Below are 21,681 nucleotides of genomic sequence, written 5' to 3' on the forward strand. Positions count from 1 at the left end.
AGGAGGTGGGGGCGGGGGCTGTTTTAATGGTGCAGGGGATGCTACTGTAGAATTCTTTGCACAACTGGACAGAACAATGTGTTGGAAGCTGAATGGATTAGAGTCTGTCAACTAATTTGGTCCAAAGCTTCCAGCACAGGAGAGTGAAAAACCCAGCATGGCCAATACTACATGGAATTACAGATTTGTGGACATGTTAACATGCATATGCCAGACCACTTGTGGTGTAGGAGGGACACAATAAGCCCGTGGGAATACCTGTCCTTTTCTGAGCAATCAAAACTTGTTAGGTGTTCAGTTTTAGAAAAAAAAAAGCTGTGAAAAGCTTTCAATTTCAAAGCTGTCTATGTTGTTTATTCATGAGGATGTTTTATGAAAATGCCTTTGTTGTTAACTCTAGAGATGGGGTACCAACCCACAGACACCGCAGACAGCACCGGCGGGAGATGCACGAAAGTGCCAAAGCAAATGGGCGAGTGCCTCTACCTCTTATTCCAGTGAGTTATTCATGGGTTATTTCCCTTCTCCTCGCACTTTCTGCCTCTACACCTCTCGCTCTTCAACTGTCTGTCTCTGCCTTATTTTTCTCTGCTTCCACCATTGGAGATGTGCATATTTAAGCTCTGCTCTGTCGCTGGGTCTGTGATGGAGTATAAGAATAGCTGATGGTGAAAGAGAAGGCTGTCTAAATGCAGCTTGATGCTCTCATAAGCTCTGTGTGCTGAAGCCTACCAGACATGAATCCTCCCCTGTGACAGCTTGATGCCTCCCTTTGCAGCTTAGGCTGTCTCCTGGTAGGAAAACCCCGGCCCTAATTAGGCCGCCGAGTAAAGAGTCAAATTAAAACTCCACACGTAGCATCCTATTAGGATGCATGAATTGGCTGTATAGTGGAATACAAATCCCCAAAGCATAACTTTCATGTTTGCCTGCCCCAACAAATTAATCATGACCGAACTTCAGTTGCAATGAGGAGACTGATGTTTTTTAAAATGCCATTTTGTTTTCAACCCTTTTTAAAAATCATAAATGGGCTCCAAATCGAGGCTTTGAATTGTCACAATTGCAGCGCAGCAACTCGTGCTACCAGGAGAGGAAATAAATGTCACTCATGCTCTTAGTAATGAGATTATGTGTGTTATTTAAAATGGCACTTCATTTATTATCCTCCCATCTTCAGAACAAAAGGTGCCAGTGTCAAATCTAGATTGAATTCTTTTTGCTGTAGACACCCACATCTGATGAATGTACTGTGGAAACAATTTATTAATCATCATGACTCACATTGATCAGCTGCCTAAATGGAAACAAAAAGCTTGGAACAGAATGATTCCTGTACAAAAGCTTTATAGAAAAAAGGTTTTGTAGTCATTCCCAGGTTCATTCTGGGTTACTTCAAGCTCCCTGTGTGTGTGTGTGTGTGTGTGTGCGCACACGCTTGTTGTGCATGCTTTGCCATTTGATATCTTCACGGCCATGGCACGGCAGCTTAGTTGTCCCTCCTGTTCATGCTCTGCTGCTTCTTCTGGACTTTACAGTGTGTAATTATTATCCCTGCTCTCTCCCAGTAGCAGGTGTGTTATGTGAGTGGGGCGTTGCACTTTCCCTGATCCAGTCCGACTAAGCTAGGAGTAGGGGCCGGCCATATAATTTTTAATTTTGTTTCATCTTATTATGTCTGTTTCAGAGCTTTTTCCCATTGTTAGAAATATACAAACGTTTGATGGTAATCAAAAAGAAAAACTTGTTGTCATAATAATCTGTAAGTGGTTTCTGTAGTAGTTATCTTGTGCCTGTCATGGGAGGTTAAGCTCCAAACTCATTTTTAAAATCCACAGAAAGTACACAAATGACAGGCTACAAAGAGTCAGGGTGGTAAAACTGCAGATATGGCATCGACTCTAATAGAGCCGGGGAGTGAAAACACACTGTATGACAGTATGACATTTCTTCCCCCAGCGCACAAACCGGATTCCAAAGGACATTCATGTGGAGCCAGAGAGGTTTGCTGCAGAGCTGATCAGTAGACTGGAGGGCGTACTGAAGGAGAGAGAGACTCAGGAGCAGCTAGAGGAGCGGCTGAAGAGAGTCCGACTGGTATGTTGGCTGTGTTTTCTACACCGGTGTCGAACTGCTTGAAGCACAACCAGGGCTCTTGTTTTGTTCATTTGGGTTAGCGTGTGGATACAGGACTGGCACTGGCTGTAGGGAACAAGGAGGCAAATATTTTACTGCCTAAAGTTATCAATTCAGTTCGGTTTGGTGGCACCAACTGAGTAATATTAGTGTCCCGGCGTTCCAAGAAAATTAAAATGTGAATTCGTAAATTAGAAGCAGTTTTATTTCTAGGCAATCAATTATACTGTCAATAAAACAGTGGAAGGTTGTAAAAATGCTCTAATTTCCCAAAGCCCATGGTGGCAGCGTCACATTCATCATATTCAATGTGAAGCATTTTGCCTGGAAAACAACCAAAACAATGAAGGGATCATTAAAACTGTTGCTGACGAGTTATCACGAACTGCGATCATCTGATTTTCAAACATCATTCTTGAATTATTCACATTTTAACTTTTTTTTTTTTCTTTTCTCAAAACAAATCGCTGAATTCTAACTGTAGGTAGTTGAATCGGAGAAAGCCAGCCAGAAAGCATGATGTGTGCCTGGCCGCTGAGTTTAAAGATTTGAGCAACAAAAGAGACTTAAATCCGTCTGGCCTTAATGAAATTAATGAGGCCAGCCATTTGAGTGGGGAGTAAAAACACATCAATCATTTGGAAGACGCCGTCCTTGGCCTGTCAGCGATCTGGCGTTGTCGATCAGTCGGACGGAGCACCTGCACACTCGCTTACTTGTAAGCCTGGAACAATGCGGCGCCTGTTTGATGTCACTTGAACGGTGATGAAATGGTTGCTGCAACAACAAATGAAATTTCCTTCAGTACATGAAGCCAAGTATTGAGTCTCAAGGCAGACAATTTATGCAGTTTGGCCCCTGAAAGGAGAGAAGTTGCCATCACACAGTTAGAGCTTTGCTTTGCTAAACCTGGAGGCACACTTGAAGTGACAGCCTTCGTCAAGTGATAACTGTGCATCTGGGAAACGGACACTGATGAAAGGCTCAGCTTTTTAATAATAATACCTGTGCTATTAAAATTAATGGATTAAAATCCAGGGGCAACTTCTTCAGCATAAAAATCCACCATCTGGGTAAAGATTGGTGTTATCTTTTTATTGGTGTGAGCAAAAGATGATAAATAAATGAGTAACTGTTTCTGACACCAATGATAGCTTCACCAAACGTAATTCTTTGGAACGAGGGGCCCTGTAGTTCAGCTCCAAAATGGATAGTTCATACAAGAGCAGCAGATTGCTACTCACATAAATTAATGAATGAAAAATCATGGGAGCAGGATTTCCATTTTTTAAGAGCTTGTATATCATCAGTGAATCCTCCGGATGCACTGAAGCTAAATTATAACGCTTCAAATATCTGCAAATGTTTAGTCGTTTTTTTTTATTTATTTATTTATTTATTTATTTTTGGGTTGTTGTTTTCAGAAAAGAAAAAGAGGGAGCCACTGGGAAAAACTGTGCTCAAATAAAGATGTCACAGTTCTGTGAATAACTTCCAGTGGGCCAAGCTAATGCTGATATCTGGATCTGGTGCAGAGACACAATGGCACATCATTATTGAAAACATGCCAAAAAAAATGTTTTTTGGGCTGTGTGCGGCGTCTTTTAGAGCTTTGCTTGAGTTTTAAGAAAGCAGCAGGAAGAGGCAAGCTCAGAGTACGTAGGAACAGGCTGAGAATCCCTCTCTGCTGCATTTGATCTGGTTATAGCAAATGGATGGAGAGCACGGGGCAATAACAAACTCTGCTTCTTTGGCACAGTTCACAAGTGAAGGTTTATTAAATTATTAACGTCACTGACATGAAAAGTTTGGGCATAAGCTGGCCAGACAAAAAGTGATACCTCTACCTACTGTTGTCTCTCCACTACACCTCTTTGTTCTCCCTTCTTCTGTCTCCCTGAGCCAAAATGTTTCTAACTTTACACAACAGATAAAAAGCTCGGCCGTATGGCGCTCACTTCTCCAGCTGTAAAACTTAAATTATTCATCTTAGGCTAAAATATTTGCTATCCAATTTCATTTCATCACAATTTTTCAGGTAAATCCTACCCTGGCCAACATAACAAAGCAGAATTTCTCCATCCACTGCTTTATTTCATCACTGCCTGTCCTGTGATATCTCCCAGGCCTGCTTATCAAACGTACTGTGAATGCCCACAGCAGCCGCTGCCCTCCCCTCAGGCAGATTCTCTCTGAGCTGACATTTTATTGGCCAATGTAAAATAATGTTTAAAAAAAAAAAAAAAACAGGATGTGTGCTTGCATGCTGCCCTGAATGGAACAGATTGATGTATTGTTGGTTTGTCTCCAAACCTCTGCAGTAAGGATGAGAGGACACATGTTGGTGTTTGGTGAAAATCTGCCATCTGCCGGCTGAATTGAGCACTACACAAAACAAAACAAAAAATTTTTTGTCACCTTTCTTTGGTAATAAATTGCAACTGTGTTTGTGTATGTCTCTAAGTTGGTTTATTTTTCAGGGTGGTTTCATGGTGTGTGTTTTCTTTATTAAAGGAAGAGGATGGCGAGGATGTCATCATGCCCACAGCCGCGTCAGTAGGCGGTCACAGGTTCCCCCCTGGTGCCTATCCACAGAATTACAACCCCCGCTATGCTGACATCACCTACAGTGGTCCTTTCCTTAGAGATGCACATGAGGAGAACCCAGAGAGCATCCTGGACGACCACGTCCAAAGGGTTATGAAGACTCCTGGCTGTCAGTCACCACGGACAGGGCGCCATTCTCCCAAATTGCGCTCGCCAGACAGTTTCCCAGCAGGCAAAGGGATCGGACTTGGAATGCCGCTGTCATCAGGCCCGGGCAAACACACATCCAGACACGGTCCCAAGGGAGAGACCGGCCACCTGTACCACCACAAGCACGTACATCACATTCACCACACAAACATCGGGAAGCCCAAAGAGCAGGTGGAGGCAGAGGCAGCCATGCGTGTGCACGGCAGCTTTCCGTGGGGCGTGGAGACGGGCCACTATGGGTCAAAGTGTCGCAGCTACACTGATGGCATGGGATCCAACCCCATGGAGCACGCAGGGTATAGGTAAGAAAACAGTGTTATGGCATTAATACACCCAAAATGCCCTTTTCTTCTAAACAGCTTTCTTCTGTTGCACAGCAGCAAAGGTGGCGCACAGTGTAAAAGGCTGTACAAGAAAGGTGAGGATCTGCGGCCTTATGACATGCCGGGGCCTGCAGACGAGATGGAGAAAAAACAGAAGATTCTTTTGTGGCTGATGGAGGGACAGAAAGAAATGATTCAACATAAGAAGAGCCCGTATGGGTCAGTGATAGCAGTTAATGGTTTCCTTGCACATTCCTCTTCAATTTCAGCACTTTAGTTAGTTTGTACATCAAAAGCTTCAATTAAAAACTCTATATTTTAGGAGTACCTCAGGGTCCAAGAGGACCACAGGCCACGAGGGCTCCCGTCTTAGCTCTGTGGAGCGATCAGGCCCAGTGTTCCCCTGCGTCGGTTCCCACCTGCGGAACAACGTGCAGCCATCGCACCCGTTCATCCAGGATCCCACCATGCCCCCCAACCCAGCTCCCAGCCCCCTCATCCAGCTGGAGGAGGTTTGTCGGCGACTTGAAGAGGAGAAGATCAAGTCTGGATCTTTGCACCCCAAGCAAAGGTATGTAGACAGTCTCATGGTCTCCATTTATCTGTCCAGCCATCTATACAGTTTTTAAACAACAGAAGAAGCCCCCCCACCTCCCCCTTTTTTTCCCTCTAGCCTTTGCTCCTTAGTGCTGGTCTGTGTCTAACTGCTGGGGTTGTTCGGTCCTTCAGGTATGTGATGGAGGTGATCCAGAGGGGTCGCACCGCAGTCAGGCCAGCACTGTTCCCTCCACTCAGCGTGGTGCCCGCCGTTTCTGACAGCGAGCTCTCCGAGCCCGAGTATGTCCATTGTATCTTACCAGTAATCTCCCACTATCTCCAAATGCCCCCATAGGTCAGACCTCACCACCACCCACCCACCCTCCACCCTCATCATCTGTAGTTTAGTCCCCCAGAACTACGTCTGCCTGTAGAACTGCTAAAATAGATGTGCAGAAATAACTAAGAAGTTCGGATGTAGCATCTTGCCTACTCTTTCCAGAGATCTTTTAAACAAAAATGCGACTCAACCAGCAACAACACATCAGCTGAAGATGGCAGCTGTTGTATGTTGTGCCAGTAGAGAGCATTGAGCTGTCAATAACTTAGATTTCAGGGAAAAAAAAAGGAAAACAACCAAAGTTGTGTTACTTTGTTTGGTTCCATCATCACTATCACACCTGCATTATAGTTACTTCATGAAAGAAACTCTTCTATGGTTCCAACACACACGGCAACTGAGGAAAGGCAATTTTGAATGACCATGGTATAAACAGTATAAATAACAAGCATCCAACTTGATGGTAGAAAACGTACTATATCTCTCGCTTGTTATTTCCCAGAGTGAGAATCACAGAGGCAGTTAGAAGTGTACATTTTTATTTTCTGTCCCCTTGTGCGAGCTGAGGTTTTATTTTTTTGTCAGAAACTCAGTTCTCTGTGATGTTTGGCTGCCATTTCAGATGGGTACTCAACAAATGGAGTGGAACAGCGTACGAGACAGATGAAAGGCTGCTCGCACGGCTCTGCCACTGGCCAAAGCCTCTCGTCAAAAGTCTGTCAGCACTGGACTTCGAGTCCTTCAGTGCTCAAATCATGAAGATTGTCTGAAGCTTTTAGTATTTCCAGTGTCCAGACTCAAAGGAGAAATGGCTGTACTGGAATTTGGATAAGATGAAGGGACATGGATTTGTTTAGTAGTGTAACATGGAAAGGTTTTGCACAAATATTGCTAAAGCAAAGCAACCTAGAAATGCAGATCCACATCAGGTTTTTTGTAGTGTCGAGGAATAGCCCTTCAGAGAAGATTGAAGGATAGGTGAGTTAATTAATCAGAAGGAGAGTGGTTCAACACAGCGCTTCAACATGTCCATGGGCTAGATGCTAAACATCAGAGGTGCCTGCAATGTCCACCATTTTCCTGTGCAAACTGAAGAAACATTAGAAACTGACGAATCTGCACAACAAGCCAGGAGCCCCTTCAGGACCTGAACTTGGCCACTTACCTCTGATCCTTTAGGAAGGCTTGGTTTTATACCTGTGCCCTGACAGTGTCCACTATCAGAAATTAATAGAATAATCCTCATTTACTTCACAACAAGGGATACAGTGATCCTCAGTGATGTACCTGTTCCCCTGTCATGTTAGTGAGTCACTCAGGAAGATTGATCATGAAGCTATAAAACGTTAATGTTTCTTTCTTTGGGACTTTCTTGCTTTCAATATTGTGAATATTTTATCGATTTCTTTATTCAGATACGCTCCAGACTGAAGGCTCTGCTTGAAGTCAGAAAGAAATGTTTGCTGTGTGAATATGGTTTATATAACATTGATCTCTGTGTGTACGCACAGTAGAAAGGACGCTGGATGAATGTGAATGTGGTTTGTAGTGAAAAATACTTCAAGTGGTCAATAGAGAGAGATGTGTTGTGGTTTACCTGAGTACATACAAACAACTGTCACTTTGATCCTGCAGAAAACTTAAAAGCACACAAATTTAAAGAAGACTGTTTTATGGATAATATCACTGTGAGATTATGGACGCTTACTGCTGATGGGTGGGATGTGAGCGTCTTCAGTTTTGCCTCTGCTGAGTAATAGTATTTTTTTTTTAGCAAATTGCCATAATTGGGCGCTTAGGGAGAGTTTTTAAGTAACCTAATTGCCTCAGCGAGAAGTGTGCCACAGCCGCTGCAGAGTTTAAAACACCTTTCATCTACAACAACATTAGAAACTTGAGTAAGAAGGAACAAAGCCATTTTATTTCAAGTGCTACATTAGTCTAAAGCTCCCGGAATAACTCGAACCCTGCTGTAAAAACGGTATACTCCCTTTGGCCTCCTCCATGTTTCCATCTTTAACTTGGAGGACAGATGGATGTAACGCTGTGTGATATGTTGACTGACAGACATCCGCTGACATCACTCAGCTGTCTTTTAATACTCAGACAAGCCCCAACCATTCCAGGTCTGATTGGTACGGTGGCCTGAGAGCTCAGCATCAGACAAAACACAACAAATACAGTGATGCGCTATTTATAAGGGAACTGTGGGCAGAAGGACCTAAATTGATTATTTCTGCTGGTTTTAATGATTTGACCGCCAACGGTTTGATCTCCGCATTGACTGCAAGGTTACGTAGACATCATTCAGAAAGTAAGATGTCTGTTCTGTTTTGTTTTGTCAAACATAAAATTTACAAGTTATCTACTCGGTTCAAATGTTACCATAAACTCTTGGTGACATTAATCCTTGTTCTTAATAACATTTCTCCTCATTCCATGCATTTTGACCCTTCGTCCACCCATTCCCTTTTTCACTGCATCCCTGTCATTAAGTTACTAAATGTGAGCTGCATGTAACTGCAGTTCCCTTTAGAGAACTTGCCTGTATAAGTCTGTCTTATAAAATCTCTATATTCAATATATATGTAAAACATATTTGGCCAAACTTTGGATATTAATAATGTAAAAGTTTCAGATTTGATAAATAGTTTTGTGTCTTTTTTTTTTTTACCAAATCCAGGTACAAAGCCAGTAAAAAGCAACCGTGTGACAACACTGTGGTGGCGTATTATTTCTGTGAAGAGCAGATACCGTACAGGACGTCGGTCAAAGGGAGGGTCGTCACATTGGGCCAGTTCAAAGAGCTGCTCACGAAGAAAGGAAATTATAGGTAAGACTTTATGGCATGAATTGATTTCTGTTGAGGTTTATATTTCAAGAGCTGCTTCACGCTTAATAAACTGATGGAGGCTCACAGACAGTCACAGACAGGGATGGTAAATTGTTTTTGTTTTTTTTTTTAACCACAGCAGAATGATAACTGCAGGTGCTCGCAACGCACAAACAAACTATGGCAGACGATCAGTTGTCAAAAAGCAAATATGTGACAATGTGCCTATTCAGCAGCACATTCGGCATACTATTAGACAGCTAGCCACTGGTTATTCAGTCTCTGATGGCATTGTTCTTTTGGATGGACAATCATTAATATAAAATATTTTCTAAATATCTCGGTGTTCATTGAACCAGAACCTAAAAACAAAGTCACAATGTGAACAGATTTGAGTAGATGCACTCTGAAGAAATGATGAATTATAGCTTTATATGCTGATTACAAAATGCAACATGAATGTGAAATCTTCAAACCTCCCAGCTGGAACCAAGCGAAGGTGAAGATCACTTTGTTCTTCGACCTTTTCAGGTATTATTTCAAGAAGGTAAGCGACGAGTTCGACTGCGGGGTGGTGTTCGAGGAGGTACGTGAAGATGACGCCGTCTTGCCCATCTTTGAGGAAAAGATTATTGGAAAAGTTGAAAAAATTGATTGAAGTGGACGTGGAGGAGGAAGCGATTGGAGAGCAGGTGACGGGCCGGGGAGCTTTCGGGTGGTAATGAGAAAGTGATTTAGGATGAAGACGACGACGAGAAGAGAGTGATACAAATAAAAGAGACTCCAGTGTGAAGCTGAGATCACAGCAGCTGATTTCTGGCTTTTATTTTATTTTATTTTATTTTATTTTTTGGGGGGGTAACACCACTGCAACGAAAAGGAACTAAATAAAAAGACCTAAATCACACCTTTGGAGTGAAATGTAGAAATGTAAAGTTTATTAGATAAAGTGCTACTAAAGCTACATATTTTTGATATGCTGTATCAGAGGCTGTCCTTTCTAAAGTAATCGCACTTGTAATTTTTATATGTATTGGTACCAGATGTGTACAGTTTGTGTTAAAAGATTACAGAATTTTATATCTATTTAAGTATTTAAAATGCTCGTCGAGTGTCGCCCCAATTGACGACAACGAAAATCCTCTATAGGGCTGATTTAGTTTTTGTGTTTGTTTGTTTTTCATTATGTTGTATGAGTTGTCTAGACTCTGTCATTGACGCTTGTCGAACACTTAATTCCTTCATTTTGTGGCATTGAGTCAGGCTGCACTTTGTGTTCTGTATCACTGACCACGTCTGACCTTCAGCTGACCTTCAGCTGAAGCACCAAACACTAAGTGACCAGAAAAATAGAAACCCCTGTTCAGACTGTCGCAGTCCAGCACAACAGCACAGCGTCTTGAGATTATTTTTTTTGGGGGGGGGTATTTTGGAATACCTTCTAACACAGACATTCAAAAATACAACCTTTTAAAGTATAATGCAATCTGAAACGTAACCACAACCTTTATTACAAGGCTGTTTTTACCAATTTGCATTTCTGCATGTTGCACAACGTATTTTATTTAATTACGTTTTTTGGGTTATTTGGTGTGAACTGCATTATAAATGTAGCAGATGACTGTGTTTATGTGCACTGTTTTTATGCAGCCCAGCTGAAGCTGAAAGTTAACGGCCTTGGAATAACACCCGGTGAATACCCAAGTAGACCTCATATTGTCTTTTGTGATGATATTGTAGCACAAAGAAACAAAAATAACAAATAACTGGAAACCACGCAATTTCAGTTGTTTTGCATATCCACAATCTAGATTTGAAATGAATGTTATATAATTAGTTACCGTATTCAAAAGAATTTGAAGCTACAGATGCAGTTGGATGCAGATATTTGTGTTGATTTGAAGTGAAAAAGACAATCGAAGGTCAATACGCTTCATTAACTTTTGCTTCATGACACTCGCACTCCTCAAACCTCGGTGGCAACATTAAATATAAATGGGCTTCTCTGGGGTTGTGTAGTTGCCAATGGCAAACATCCCGCAGTGCAAGTGAAAGGGTCATATCAGCAGTGATGAGCTTTACACAGATGAGGATAGAGCTGCGCTCTCTGCTGTTTTTATTTCTTCAGTTTCTAAGCAAAAAAAAAAAAAAAAAAAAAAGTAACCATTAATATATCCTGATGATTTTTGAATGTCTATTTTTTGCATGGGATGTATTTACTGTGTTAAGCTTGAAAAATCAACACAATCTTTCATCTGCCTATACATTTGCATACAACTTCAACAAAAGCATCCTATTTAAAGAAACATCTGCTACACGAACACGTCTGTTCATCCGTCCATCATCTTCTATAAAGGAAGATGATTAATTTAACCTTTAAAACGGACGGTGCCAATGCTAATTTTGAAAGTAAGTGCGTGTGGGTGTGTGTCAGCTTTTGTTTCGTCTATTTCCCCCAAAACTTAACACCACACTTTAATCCCCGTTCAGTTGATGGATCAGTTCAGAGAGGCATCTGTAGCCTTCAGCAGCTTATCACAGCTTCACATCGTGCCTGGCTGCAATGAATTGTTTCGTGCAAATGATCTGCTTTTGATAGATCACGTTACACCAAAGAAAAAGAACAAGAAAGATGGTAGGTACAGATTTGAATGGCCCTTTCACACTCCTTTTTGTGGCACGTATAAGATGTGTATGTCTGTAGTTTTTTTTTTGTTTTTTTTTTTTTTGGATAATTCGGGGTCACTTAATGAAGCTCACATTTTATTGTTATATGAATAAACATGTCACAGCCAATTTAAATTTCCTAGCTCCTAAATTTCATATTCAAAAGTCACTTTAATATTGGAGGTGCACGTAAAATGAAACTAAAAGCACTGGTGCAGCATGATATTAAAAATCAAGGCCACCCTTTATTGTAGGTGACAGTAGCTCATCATGTTCTCCAGTAAAAGCCTGTTTTTGTTACGGGATAATAGGCAGAAATGAATGGCCCTTCAGTCCGGAGTGCTGTGTTGTATGTGCTGTTGCGTAGTAACCAGTGAAATATTTTCTTTTTTTAAAGATTTGTCTGTAATTCTTTATTATTTTTTAATTTTTATTTTGAGATGTTATTTGTTGAGATTCCTTTTAACTGTAAACGGTTTACTAAATTAAGAGCATTTGCTTGATGTTCTGTTGTTGGATTGACTTTATTTTTGAGCACATGATCAAGTTAAAAACTTCTATATTATATTCCTTGTTTACTTTTATTGAAATATAGTATAAAATCTGTTATGATTTTTACTGTGAAAGCCCCAAAAGTGAACTTTTCCTTTATTTAAAATCATTGAAATGTATATAAACATCAGAGTGCCTTTATTACTATGCTAATGATGTCTGCCGTTTGACAGATGTGGGGACATAAATGTCAGGGACTAGCTTTATATACATATATATATATGTGTGTTTGTTTTTTTTTTCCCCTTCGTTTAGGCTTCTTTTATTATTGTTGTTCTTCAATGATTGTCACCTTTTTCTATGTAAATATGTACAATAGAAATTGTTGCCAACCAGCAGCACATTCAGCAGCCTGAGCCTGTTTCTGTTCACTAACTTAGCATGGTTACCGTTTAAAGGTACCTGGACAATAAATACATGCAATAAATCAGCGCTTGCGTTGTGTGTGTGTGTGCGCGCGCGCAAGTCCTCATGGGACAATATGTCAAGGCATTTCTGTATTTATTCATAAAAAAAAAAGTTAAATCTCTTTTGAAGTTGATCACAGCTGCAGTGTATCACTGCAGACTGAAGATGGTGCTCTATCAATAGATACACTAACACACAATATTTTCCCACCACAGAGGTCAGGATCATATGAAATTAAAAAAAAAAAAAAAACTGTGGCTCAACTTGCTTACAAATTGGAATCAAACGTGGGGAGAACAAATCTGCGGACACAGCTCTGCATCGCTGCCTGTGAACGTATTGATTTGGAATAAGTACTGATAGGTGAGCTTCCTGCGGTGACTGCCGGGAGTTGTGCTGCTTCTACCTCGACTCTCACACCAGCTAATCAACACTTCATACTGAGAACGGGCTGTTTGGAGCAGATAAGGTCACACTGCTGCTCTTCGCCTAATAGCTCACTCACGTTTGGGCTCATCTCAGAAAAATTTCAACCCCCTGTTTATATTTTCCCCCTTTGCAGCTTCTTGAAGCTAAATTAAAAAGCTTTCATTCATCATCTGAGTGCCAAGAAGCTGCAAAGCACCACTGCCTTTTTTTTTTTTTTCTGACGCACTTCTTTTGCACTCCTCAGCAACAGAGTGCGATTGTCTCCAGCTCCCTGCTGTTTCTTTGTGTCGCTGTCGATAAGATCTCTCCGGTTTGCTGACCTGTCAGTAAACACCCATTTGTTTGACACACTCCTTCCTTTGAATCATAAGAGTCAGAGATTCTAACCTTCATCCCTGAGCCAGCAGCTTGGTAGAAAGGAAATGTGTGCCATTTGCCCTGCAGTGGATAAGCTGGTGTACAGCATAACCACAATAAAGGCTTAGAAGATGATCCACTGAGCTGTAAGAGACATTCTCATGTGTTATTCACTTCCCTGTTGTACCATGTGTTGAAATTGTCACACAAAGGGCTGTGTTAATAATAAGGTAAGGTGATGATGGTGATGATGACGATGGTGGGGCCAGTTTTCCGTTTTAATTCCTCCAACAACATCATCAGATTTCATAAACAAACGCATAAACCCTGAGGCAGGTTGAAGGTGAATAAATTCGTTCACGCATTTTCCGCCATTATTCATTTTTAACGTGTTGAAATGATGAAATGTCGTTCAGACGAACCATCTGAAGAAACCGTACTAACTCAAAGATTTTTATAAATCCATCTCCATTTGCCTTTGATTTAAGATGTCTTTTAATTTTAAGACTGGTGTGAGGAAGAAGGACACATTCATCAAACACTTGTGTTCCTTGTGACACTAAACAAACATTTAAATTTCCCTCAACATTACGTAAATAAAAAACAAAGAAAAAAATGTTTCTGAATTTCCAAAAATACAAACTTGTCGCTCGTAACTCTTTGAGAGGTCTTTGAGTTCCTTTCTGCGGAGGTTTCTCACACTTATGAGCTCAGATTATTAGCTCGAGGGGTCAGCTCAGTTTCTCACAAAACCTCTCAAAATTGCTAGAATGGAACTACAAAGAAATCTCATTCCACCTCCTGAAGTTTGTTAGATTATCAGCCGGTCCTGAAGAGCTCGATAAGATCTTGCTGCTACTCAGACTTTCAGTCTTTGAGTCACTCCGCACAATATGATCCTTAAAGCTCACTTCAGAGGTCGAGACAATCTTTGCTTCTGTAGGACATGAGGGAAAGGGAGTGGTGCGATGGAGCAGTGGCCTGTTCTCTTACCTCACAGCAATAAAAGTTCTGGATTCGAATCCCAGGCCTTGGCGCTTCTCCCCCCAACAGTCCAAAGAAATGCACATTAGGACTAATTGTTATCTACCTGTAGATGTGAGCGTGAATGGCGGCCTGTCCAGGTTATCCAGGCCAACCCTGCGTGGATAATCAGTACAGATAATGGATGGATATTAAGAACTAACTCACGGCTTTGTTACCTCCAAGATAAATATCAGCGTGGTTTCCAGAGCAACCAACACAGGCCGAGGTTATAAATGACATAACGACACATTTCCACCACAACAGGACTTATTTCTGTGGCTACAGCCTGCAGGCCGTTAACCTTCTCCAAAACGGATTGCCTGCTCTGACCACCCTTTTGTGGATATAATGAAGTCATTTATAAGTGTAACGTGTGCTTTAGTAAAAGCTGTGTTCCTGTGTAGACGTAGAATATTTTTCTCACTCAAATGTGTCAGCTCACAGATCTGAGATCCAAAAAAATTTAAGAACCATGACTATAAATGAGTTTTTTGTTGTTGTTGTTGTTTTTTTTTTTACATGTGGAATTCCAAATCAACTGCTGAGTAAAAATCACAACGAAATATCAGTGCATGGCGTCCGGCTGCTCATACTGGGGGGATAATGTGAAAGTATGACTAAAAAATAAATAAATAAATAAAAAGATGGTTGCAGCAGTGAAACAGTGTTTTCAAAAAATCTGAAACTAGCCACCAACAACTGTGTTGATCTATTCTAGTCGGGCAATCCAGTCTCCACATTGGTGCAAATATGTGTGAGAGGTCATCGATTTCTGTCCCCCGACAAAAATCCAGTTGAAACAAGAAACACAACGATGAACCAGTTCAGTTGTCCTTCTCCAACGAGTTTAATTTATTCTTTAGTGCCTTTCTTTTGAGCCCCGCGTGAACTGTAATGCTGCCAGGTCTGCACTCACCTCCCACGGTGATCCGTCTCTGTTGTTATCATTAATGCCATCTCTGTCTAATGAACCAAGATCTCTAATCTATTCTGCCCGGATATGGAGCATACTCCTGAATGTGTGATCATAAAAAAGAACCGTCAGCCTCAGTCGGTCGACACTTAAGGTGTCATTTACCAACGCCAGAGCACAGTGGTGTGTAGAAACACACAAAGATGGATGCAGAACATGGATGCAGAATAATATTTTTTCTTGTCATCAGTTTTTCACAGAAAGACTGACAGATTGACCTCCAGTAAAACATTAGAGCAGAAAATATTTTTATTTGGTCATGAAAGTGTGTATTACATTTGTAATGCAGTTCTAAAACATTTGATGAACATTTATATTTATACATATATATATATGTGTACTGTACACAGAGAGATTTTAAAGCTAAATGTATAAATAGTTTTAAAATCTACGTATGAAACAAAACAAACAGGAAAACACTTCAGTAAATACGAGGATGCACAGAGTAGGGCAAACACCAGGGGATCGGTCCGTGCAAATGGGAAATGCTCTGATTGGAAATGAGTCTCAGGAAGGAAAACCTATTTTATACAGTTAGAAGAGAGTACAACTAAAAGGCAAGAAGATGCTTCTTCTTTTTTTTTTCAACTCTGAGGTAGGACACAAGCTTACGGCAAAACAGAGAGAGAGCAGGATACTGGAGATCTACTGTCAGTTGGGGGAGAGAACCGATTTACCCGGCGAATTAACATAATCGTTTCACAGCTTTCTCACAAAATACACATTTTCCTAGATATAACACATAACTCCTAAATGTTCCAAGTGCTTATTGATAAACAGATTCAATATATAAGAATTTACACCAAAGAGAATCCTCATGCCATCACGATCAGTGCAAAATACAAGTAAAGCAAGAAAACATGTTCAATTTTAAGTGGGATCCAAAAGCTTTTCCCCTAATAACTATTTTAACAAGAACAAAAGCACCTTTTTTTTTAAACTAAATTCATGTTAGCTAAAAGTGTTTGTGAGCTAAAATATATATTTTTCAAATGGACCAGTAATATCTTGACAGGACAGAGAAGCATCTGCATGCAAAATCGCGAACAAACAGAAACAAAGAGGAACTGAGAGAAACCACCTGAAAGAAAAGCAGCCCGTTTAAAAAGAGCTAGGTAACGTTGAGAGGCTGAAGCTACAGATCTTTAAATCCTCTGTTGAACACAGTGCACGGCGTTCCCGTTCAATGGCTGAGCTCCTGACCTCGGTACAAACTGAAGCGCCACCTTCGACCTGCATCAAACCCTGTCTGGGGTCAAATAAACAGCAAATGTTGAACACGTTTAGTTCCCTGCACGGTTGCCAAACTTTCTATATCTTTGGGACTATTTGGAAGGAAAAATATACTGTAACACGAAGAGACACATTCTGTGCTGCTCTGAGAAAGTGCTTGAAGGGCGTGGACTCTCAGTCGCCGCAAAAACTTCAACGAAGCAGCGGTTAAGGCAAATGGTGGGAACAGGAAATACTGAAGAATTCTCACTCTCTGGTGAAACTATTCTGTCTGATCTTCTGTGCTCGAGTAATTTGCAAACCAAAAGTGTGAGTATTGTGATTAGAGGTTTCCATATTAGGTGCTGCAGCATCTCTTGCGAAAGGTTTTCTGTACTAAGTGGAATCATTCGTCAAGTCTGCTGCTGAAAGGGCAAATTCAGTGTCACCGTCGCTTCTCGTGGCTCGACGGCGGGCCTGTTGATCATTTCGCACTCATTCTGTCTTACGTTCTCCTCGTTCATCTGTGACACCTCCGTGGATCCAGCTTCAAACCCGGGCACGGTGTTGGCCACGTGAACTACATGCACCTTATTTCTCCGTTTTTTGCTGAGGATGCAGCTGAACACTTTCTTGAAGCCTTTGCGGAAGTGCTTGGACACCAGAGCGTACACGATGGGGTTGACGCAGGAGTTGGCGTAGGCCATGCAGTGAGAGAGAAGCCTGAAGGCGTACGTTGTCTGATTGAAAGGGAAGTGACCGTACAGGTAGCACAGAATCACCACGTGGTATGGCAGCCAGCATATGCAGAAAAGCACCGTGACGATGATGATCATTTTGGTGACTTTGCGCTTGGCCCTCTTGGACTCTGACATGCCGTCCAGAGGGTCGACGGCGGTCCAGAGGTACTTGATGGTTCGGGTGTAGGAGAGGCTCACGATCAGCACGGGGATGACGTAGCCGAACAGGAAGGTGCACGTGTCCAGCACCTTCCGGTTCTGCTCCTCCCAGCCGGGGATGCACACGGTGCTGTTGTACTCGATCAAGTCGTAGTAGCTGAGATACGGACCTGCGAAGACCAGGGAGAGGCCCCAGATGATCACCATGGCTACCACGGCATTACAAGGAGTTCGCAGCTCTCTGGAGCGCAACGGGTAGCGAATAGCCAGGTACCTAGAAAGGCAAAAAATAAAATAAAATAAAATAAAATAGGCCTTAGATATTATTCACCAACGACGGACATGCCGAGTGGATGTAAATATTCCACCAGGTCATCATTAAAACAATATTTCAGCTTCACCTTCACGTTTTAAACTAAAACCTTCAATCTATTCAATCTGTTTTTTTGTTTTTTCTTCTAAATCCACGTCATCTTGCATTTTCTGTAAATTATTAGACCCGTTTAACGTCCATGATACATTTCCGTACTACACTTTCTCTACATGCTGACATTTGATTCAGCGAGTTTGATTACATGAGGGCAGCGGACTGCTCCTTGTGCTTTGCTTTTGATGGTGCTGAACAGGCACAATTCCCAGCATGCACGGCGTGCTGTGATGCAGGAAGAACCTGATGTTTTTACAGCGCCTTACGGAGAAATGACTCCACTCTGGATTTTCCACTTTACAATCTGCTGCGTCTTCTCTGATGGATGGGGAGTATTTAAAGTGTTTCTGCTTCTCTCGCCGAAGGCAGGGATTGTGGGTAAAGCTTCAAATCCATGTCCTCCCTGACACTTCAGCCTGCTCTCTTGAAACAGAGAAAATTGGTCCTTTTTTTTAAAAAAACGAAAAAGAGGCCAGAGACATTTAGCACTCAAAGGAAATGGAAAGAAAAAAGAAAATATCTTGAAGCTCCTTGTCACGTCTGGAGGTTCAGTGGCTCGGGGAATAACAGATAAATGAAAAAAGTACTCCACGCTTGGTGGCTCTCAAAATAGATACTTTTCATGTACGAGAAGATGTTTTGCTTTAAAAATAAAATAAATAAAAAAGGAAACCATTTACATTGTCAAAGCTGATGTTGGATTGCTTGACTGCAGTGTTATTATACATATTAAGTTTTTGCAGCACAGGTTCAAAAAGTTTTTAGATACATTCCTTCATTACATAACGTTAAACAACGTTATGTAATAATGATGCATATACATTATCTTCTACTCACCAGATCTCAAGCACTCTCAAACTGCGAGTTCAATTAAATTCCTCAATATAGAATTGCCTTTATATATATATATATATATATATAAGACCATGTTCACAGTGGAGACTTCTTAGGCATGAAGTCACAGCGGACACACTGTGAGTCACAGCGAAAATGGATAGTGTGTGTGTGTGTGTGTGTGTGTGTGGTGTTCTGAAAGTCCAAACAGAGATGTCAGTCCTGTGGGGGATTCCTGGATGAATGTGTCACCGTAGGATGTTGCTTTTCTGTTCTTGTCACACACAAAGTGAACAGCAGAAATCCTTTTACCTCTTACTTAGATGTTCCTGCTCTTTTCCACTTTGAGGAGGAAACGTCTGGCGACGTTATTGAATCCTCTGAAGTGTAAACACAGGTGGGGCCTGCCACAGATGGCATCTGCACCCTGACTCTGTCCATATTGACTGAGCTGACTGTGTCGTCCAACACCATAATGACGGCTTAAAGCCTCCCATGTGATGGATTTACTTTCCTACCAGGGAGAGGGCGTGAATGTCTCATAAAATATTCAATTACAGATCTCTGTGAGGTCACACAAGTCTCTGATTCAATAATGCGCAGTTTTGGGGTGGTCATAAAAAAAAAAGAAAGTCTGTGATTCAGTATTTTTAAGGCCCCATGTGTTTCTCTTGCCTGTGCTTTTCGTCTTAACATCCAAACTGTGTGATTTTAGAAGTGTCTGCTTTATATTTGGCTCGTTGGTCGAGTGCCGTGCATCTCCCGCAAGGTCGCCCAAGGCTGGGGCATAACAGACTGAAAGACTACACCATGTTATCATCAAACTTATTTGCTCGTCTCTTCAGTACTAGTGTGCATACATGCTGGTTAAGATGTGAATATAATTCCCATCAGCAAATAGAGTCACTGCAGTGTGGGCGCTTAAACTAAAGATATGTGGTCGCATAACTAGTGCATGACGGAGGGGGAGTCCATATTGAAAAAGGTCTGTGCATCACCTTTTCAAGTGAAAGGGTTGCACTTCTATTTTTTAATATTCACATTTGTCAATAGTAGATGATTTTTTTTTTATTTTTTTTTTTCATTTTGGAGAAGATGGACGCCATACTTTGGAAATGAAGCGTGAAGCTGTTGAAGCCTTTGACGGCCATTTTGATACGAAAATAGTTTCTGTGAGGAAACCTGCTGCGCTGCTCGATGGTCGATCATCACTGTGAGCTGTGCGTTCGTTCAGCGCTGTTTAGCTTAATGTTCGTTCCCCATAATATTTCTACCAGCGTGTGCATAACATTACATCTTTAATGGCACAAAACAGCAGGAGAGCCAGGCGCTTCACTCATTACACACCTTCTTTATTCCCTCTCTCTCTTTAGTGATGATTGTTTTAATTAATGCCTTTAGATCGATAATCTGTGGGCTGAACTCAGATGACACATGCATCAGGCTTTGTTTCACAATATAAATATATTCTCATAAAATATTGTGTGCAAAATATATCAATTGATCAACAGCTGGAAAAAAAAATGGCAGAGACATTAAGAGCAAATAAAGAAGACCAAAAGAGTAAAGATGATTACGGCAGTTATTAATCTGAATTTTCATGAATATTAATTTCAGGGGTTTCTTTTGAGTAGAGGAATAGATTAATCAAAACAAAACAAGGAGCGTGAATTAGACATTTCTGTGAGTAATGACTGATCTGCATTTCCAAGCTTCTGTTCCCTCTTATTCACGACTTAAAGCACTTTACATCACTGGCCGTGTTCAGTGCTTCACGTTCGCATCTTACGCAGCAGTGTTGCAAAGGGAGCAATTTAGTGTCTTGTCCAAGGACGTTTTTGACAAGCGGACAAGAATCAAGACCATCTGGCTGGTGGAAGAAATCTGAAGATTTTGTTGACAGTGAACTCACCTCATTAATTTATGATTGTTAGAACTGCTTGAATAAAATAAACAAGCAATTTGAAGATGTCAAGTTCAGCTGTGAGGACATGTAAAGCTGCCACATAAAAAAAACCCCACAACAACAACTTAATAGCTGAGCTGCTAATAGAAATGTCCTATTGAAATGATATTTAGAGCCAACAGTAGCAACCTTGGGCTTTTGGAAAATGTGCCCTTCATTTTGAAAAGAATTTGCAAAGCTAATATTTATTGGTCACTCTAAATCAGCTTTAAATGTCCCAGATGAGGCAGCTGGAGATGCTAATATACGTACCTGTCTACAGAGACGGTGGCGAGTGTGAAGCTGCTGGCGTACATGGTGAGGTTGATGAGGAAGTGCACCACTTTGCACATGAAGGAGCCGAACACCCATCCCTCCAGAGAGTAGATGGTGGCTTGGAAAGGGACGCAGAAGATGATGAAGAAGAAGTCGGCCACGCTCAGGTTGAGTATGAACAGGTTGGTCGTGTTGTATCCGACCTGCCCGCTCCGCAGCAGCACGGCGAGCACCAGGCTGTTGCCAATGGTGCCCAACAGGAAGATGAGGGAGAAGACCACCGACACGATGACGCTGGTGGGGTTCAGCTGGTAGCTTTCAGACACGTTTACCTGCCCCGCGTCAAGCCTGCTAAAATCCTCAAAATCAGACATGTTGCAAGTCTGCAAATGGAGAAGAGAGACACATATATGCAGCAAACTATAGTCTGCCTCCTGAGCATCAGACTGTTTCAACGTAGCTTGTGTGTGACGCAAACGCCACACACACTGCTCAGGCACTGGTGTCCTGCTTTGACTGGATGACAAAAGGAGCTCACGCAGAAGAAAGTTTATTCACAAGATTTTTTGTAATCATGCGAAAAGATGTTGATAGAGCTTCATGCACTGAGAGATTTCCTCATCTAATTAATCCCCGTCCAATCATGCCATGCATACTAATGAAACAAGAATGAAGTGGGAGAAGCCGTTTTTGGCAGACGTGTTGATAATTATATTATGTATTTTGTCACAACAAAGGCTGCACTGCAGT

The 21,681-nt window shown here is 41.5% G+C and overlaps 2 protein-coding genes across 5 annotated transcripts in view; one reads left to right on the forward strand and one right to left on the reverse strand.

The window, feature by feature from the left end:
- Positions 1-12,575, forward strand: part of axin1 (axin 1) — a 30,031-nt gene extending 17,456 nt beyond the window's left edge. For 2 of the 4 annotated variants that reach the window (XM_029508056.1, XM_029508055.1), the window contains 8 exons: positions 401-497; positions 1,960-2,097; positions 4,651-5,195; positions 5,271-5,435; positions 5,539-5,787; positions 5,946-6,053; positions 8,777-8,926; positions 9,458-12,575. In XM_029508056.1, the coding sequence (XP_029363916.1) occupies positions 401-497; positions 1,960-2,097; positions 4,651-5,195; positions 5,271-5,435; positions 5,539-5,787; positions 5,946-6,053; positions 8,777-8,926; positions 9,458-9,584 (1,579 nt within the window). In that variant the 3' untranslated portion in view covers positions 9,585-12,575. The remainder of the gene's footprint in view (positions 1-400; positions 498-1,959; positions 2,098-4,650; positions 5,196-5,270; positions 5,436-5,538; positions 5,788-5,945; positions 6,054-8,776; positions 8,927-9,457) is intronic. The other 2 variants (XM_029508057.1, XM_029508058.1) reach the window with 2 other exon arrangements.
- Positions 12,576-16,963: 4,388 nt separating this feature from the next.
- Positions 16,964-21,305, reverse strand: galr2b (galanin receptor 2b). Its single transcript, XM_029509127.1, has 2 exons — positions 20,929-21,305; positions 16,964-17,723 (listed from the first exon to the last, which is right to left on the reverse strand). The coding sequence occupies exons 1-2, from the start codon at positions 21,303-21,305 to the stop codon at positions 16,964-16,966; spliced, it is 1,137 nt and encodes a 378-aa protein (XP_029364987.1).
- Between the last annotated feature and the right edge of the window lie 376 nt (positions 21,306-21,681).

Source organism: Echeneis naucrates, chromosome 8, assembly GCF_900963305.1.
Source record: "Echeneis naucrates chromosome 8, fEcheNa1.1, whole genome shotgun sequence".
NCBI lineage: Eukaryota > Metazoa > Chordata > Actinopteri > Carangiformes > Echeneidae > Echeneis > Echeneis naucrates.

Bases quoted from the DNA above. Each gene is read 5' to 3' on its own strand.
- galr2b (XM_029509127.1), bottom strand. From the start codon at position 21,305: ATGTCTGATTTTGAGGATTTTAGCAGGCTTGACGCGGGGCAGGTAAAC. The intron at 17,724-20,928 runs GTACGTATATTA...TTGCCTTTCTAG, and splicing joins GCCACCGTCTCTGTAGACAG to GTACCTGGCTATTCGCTACC.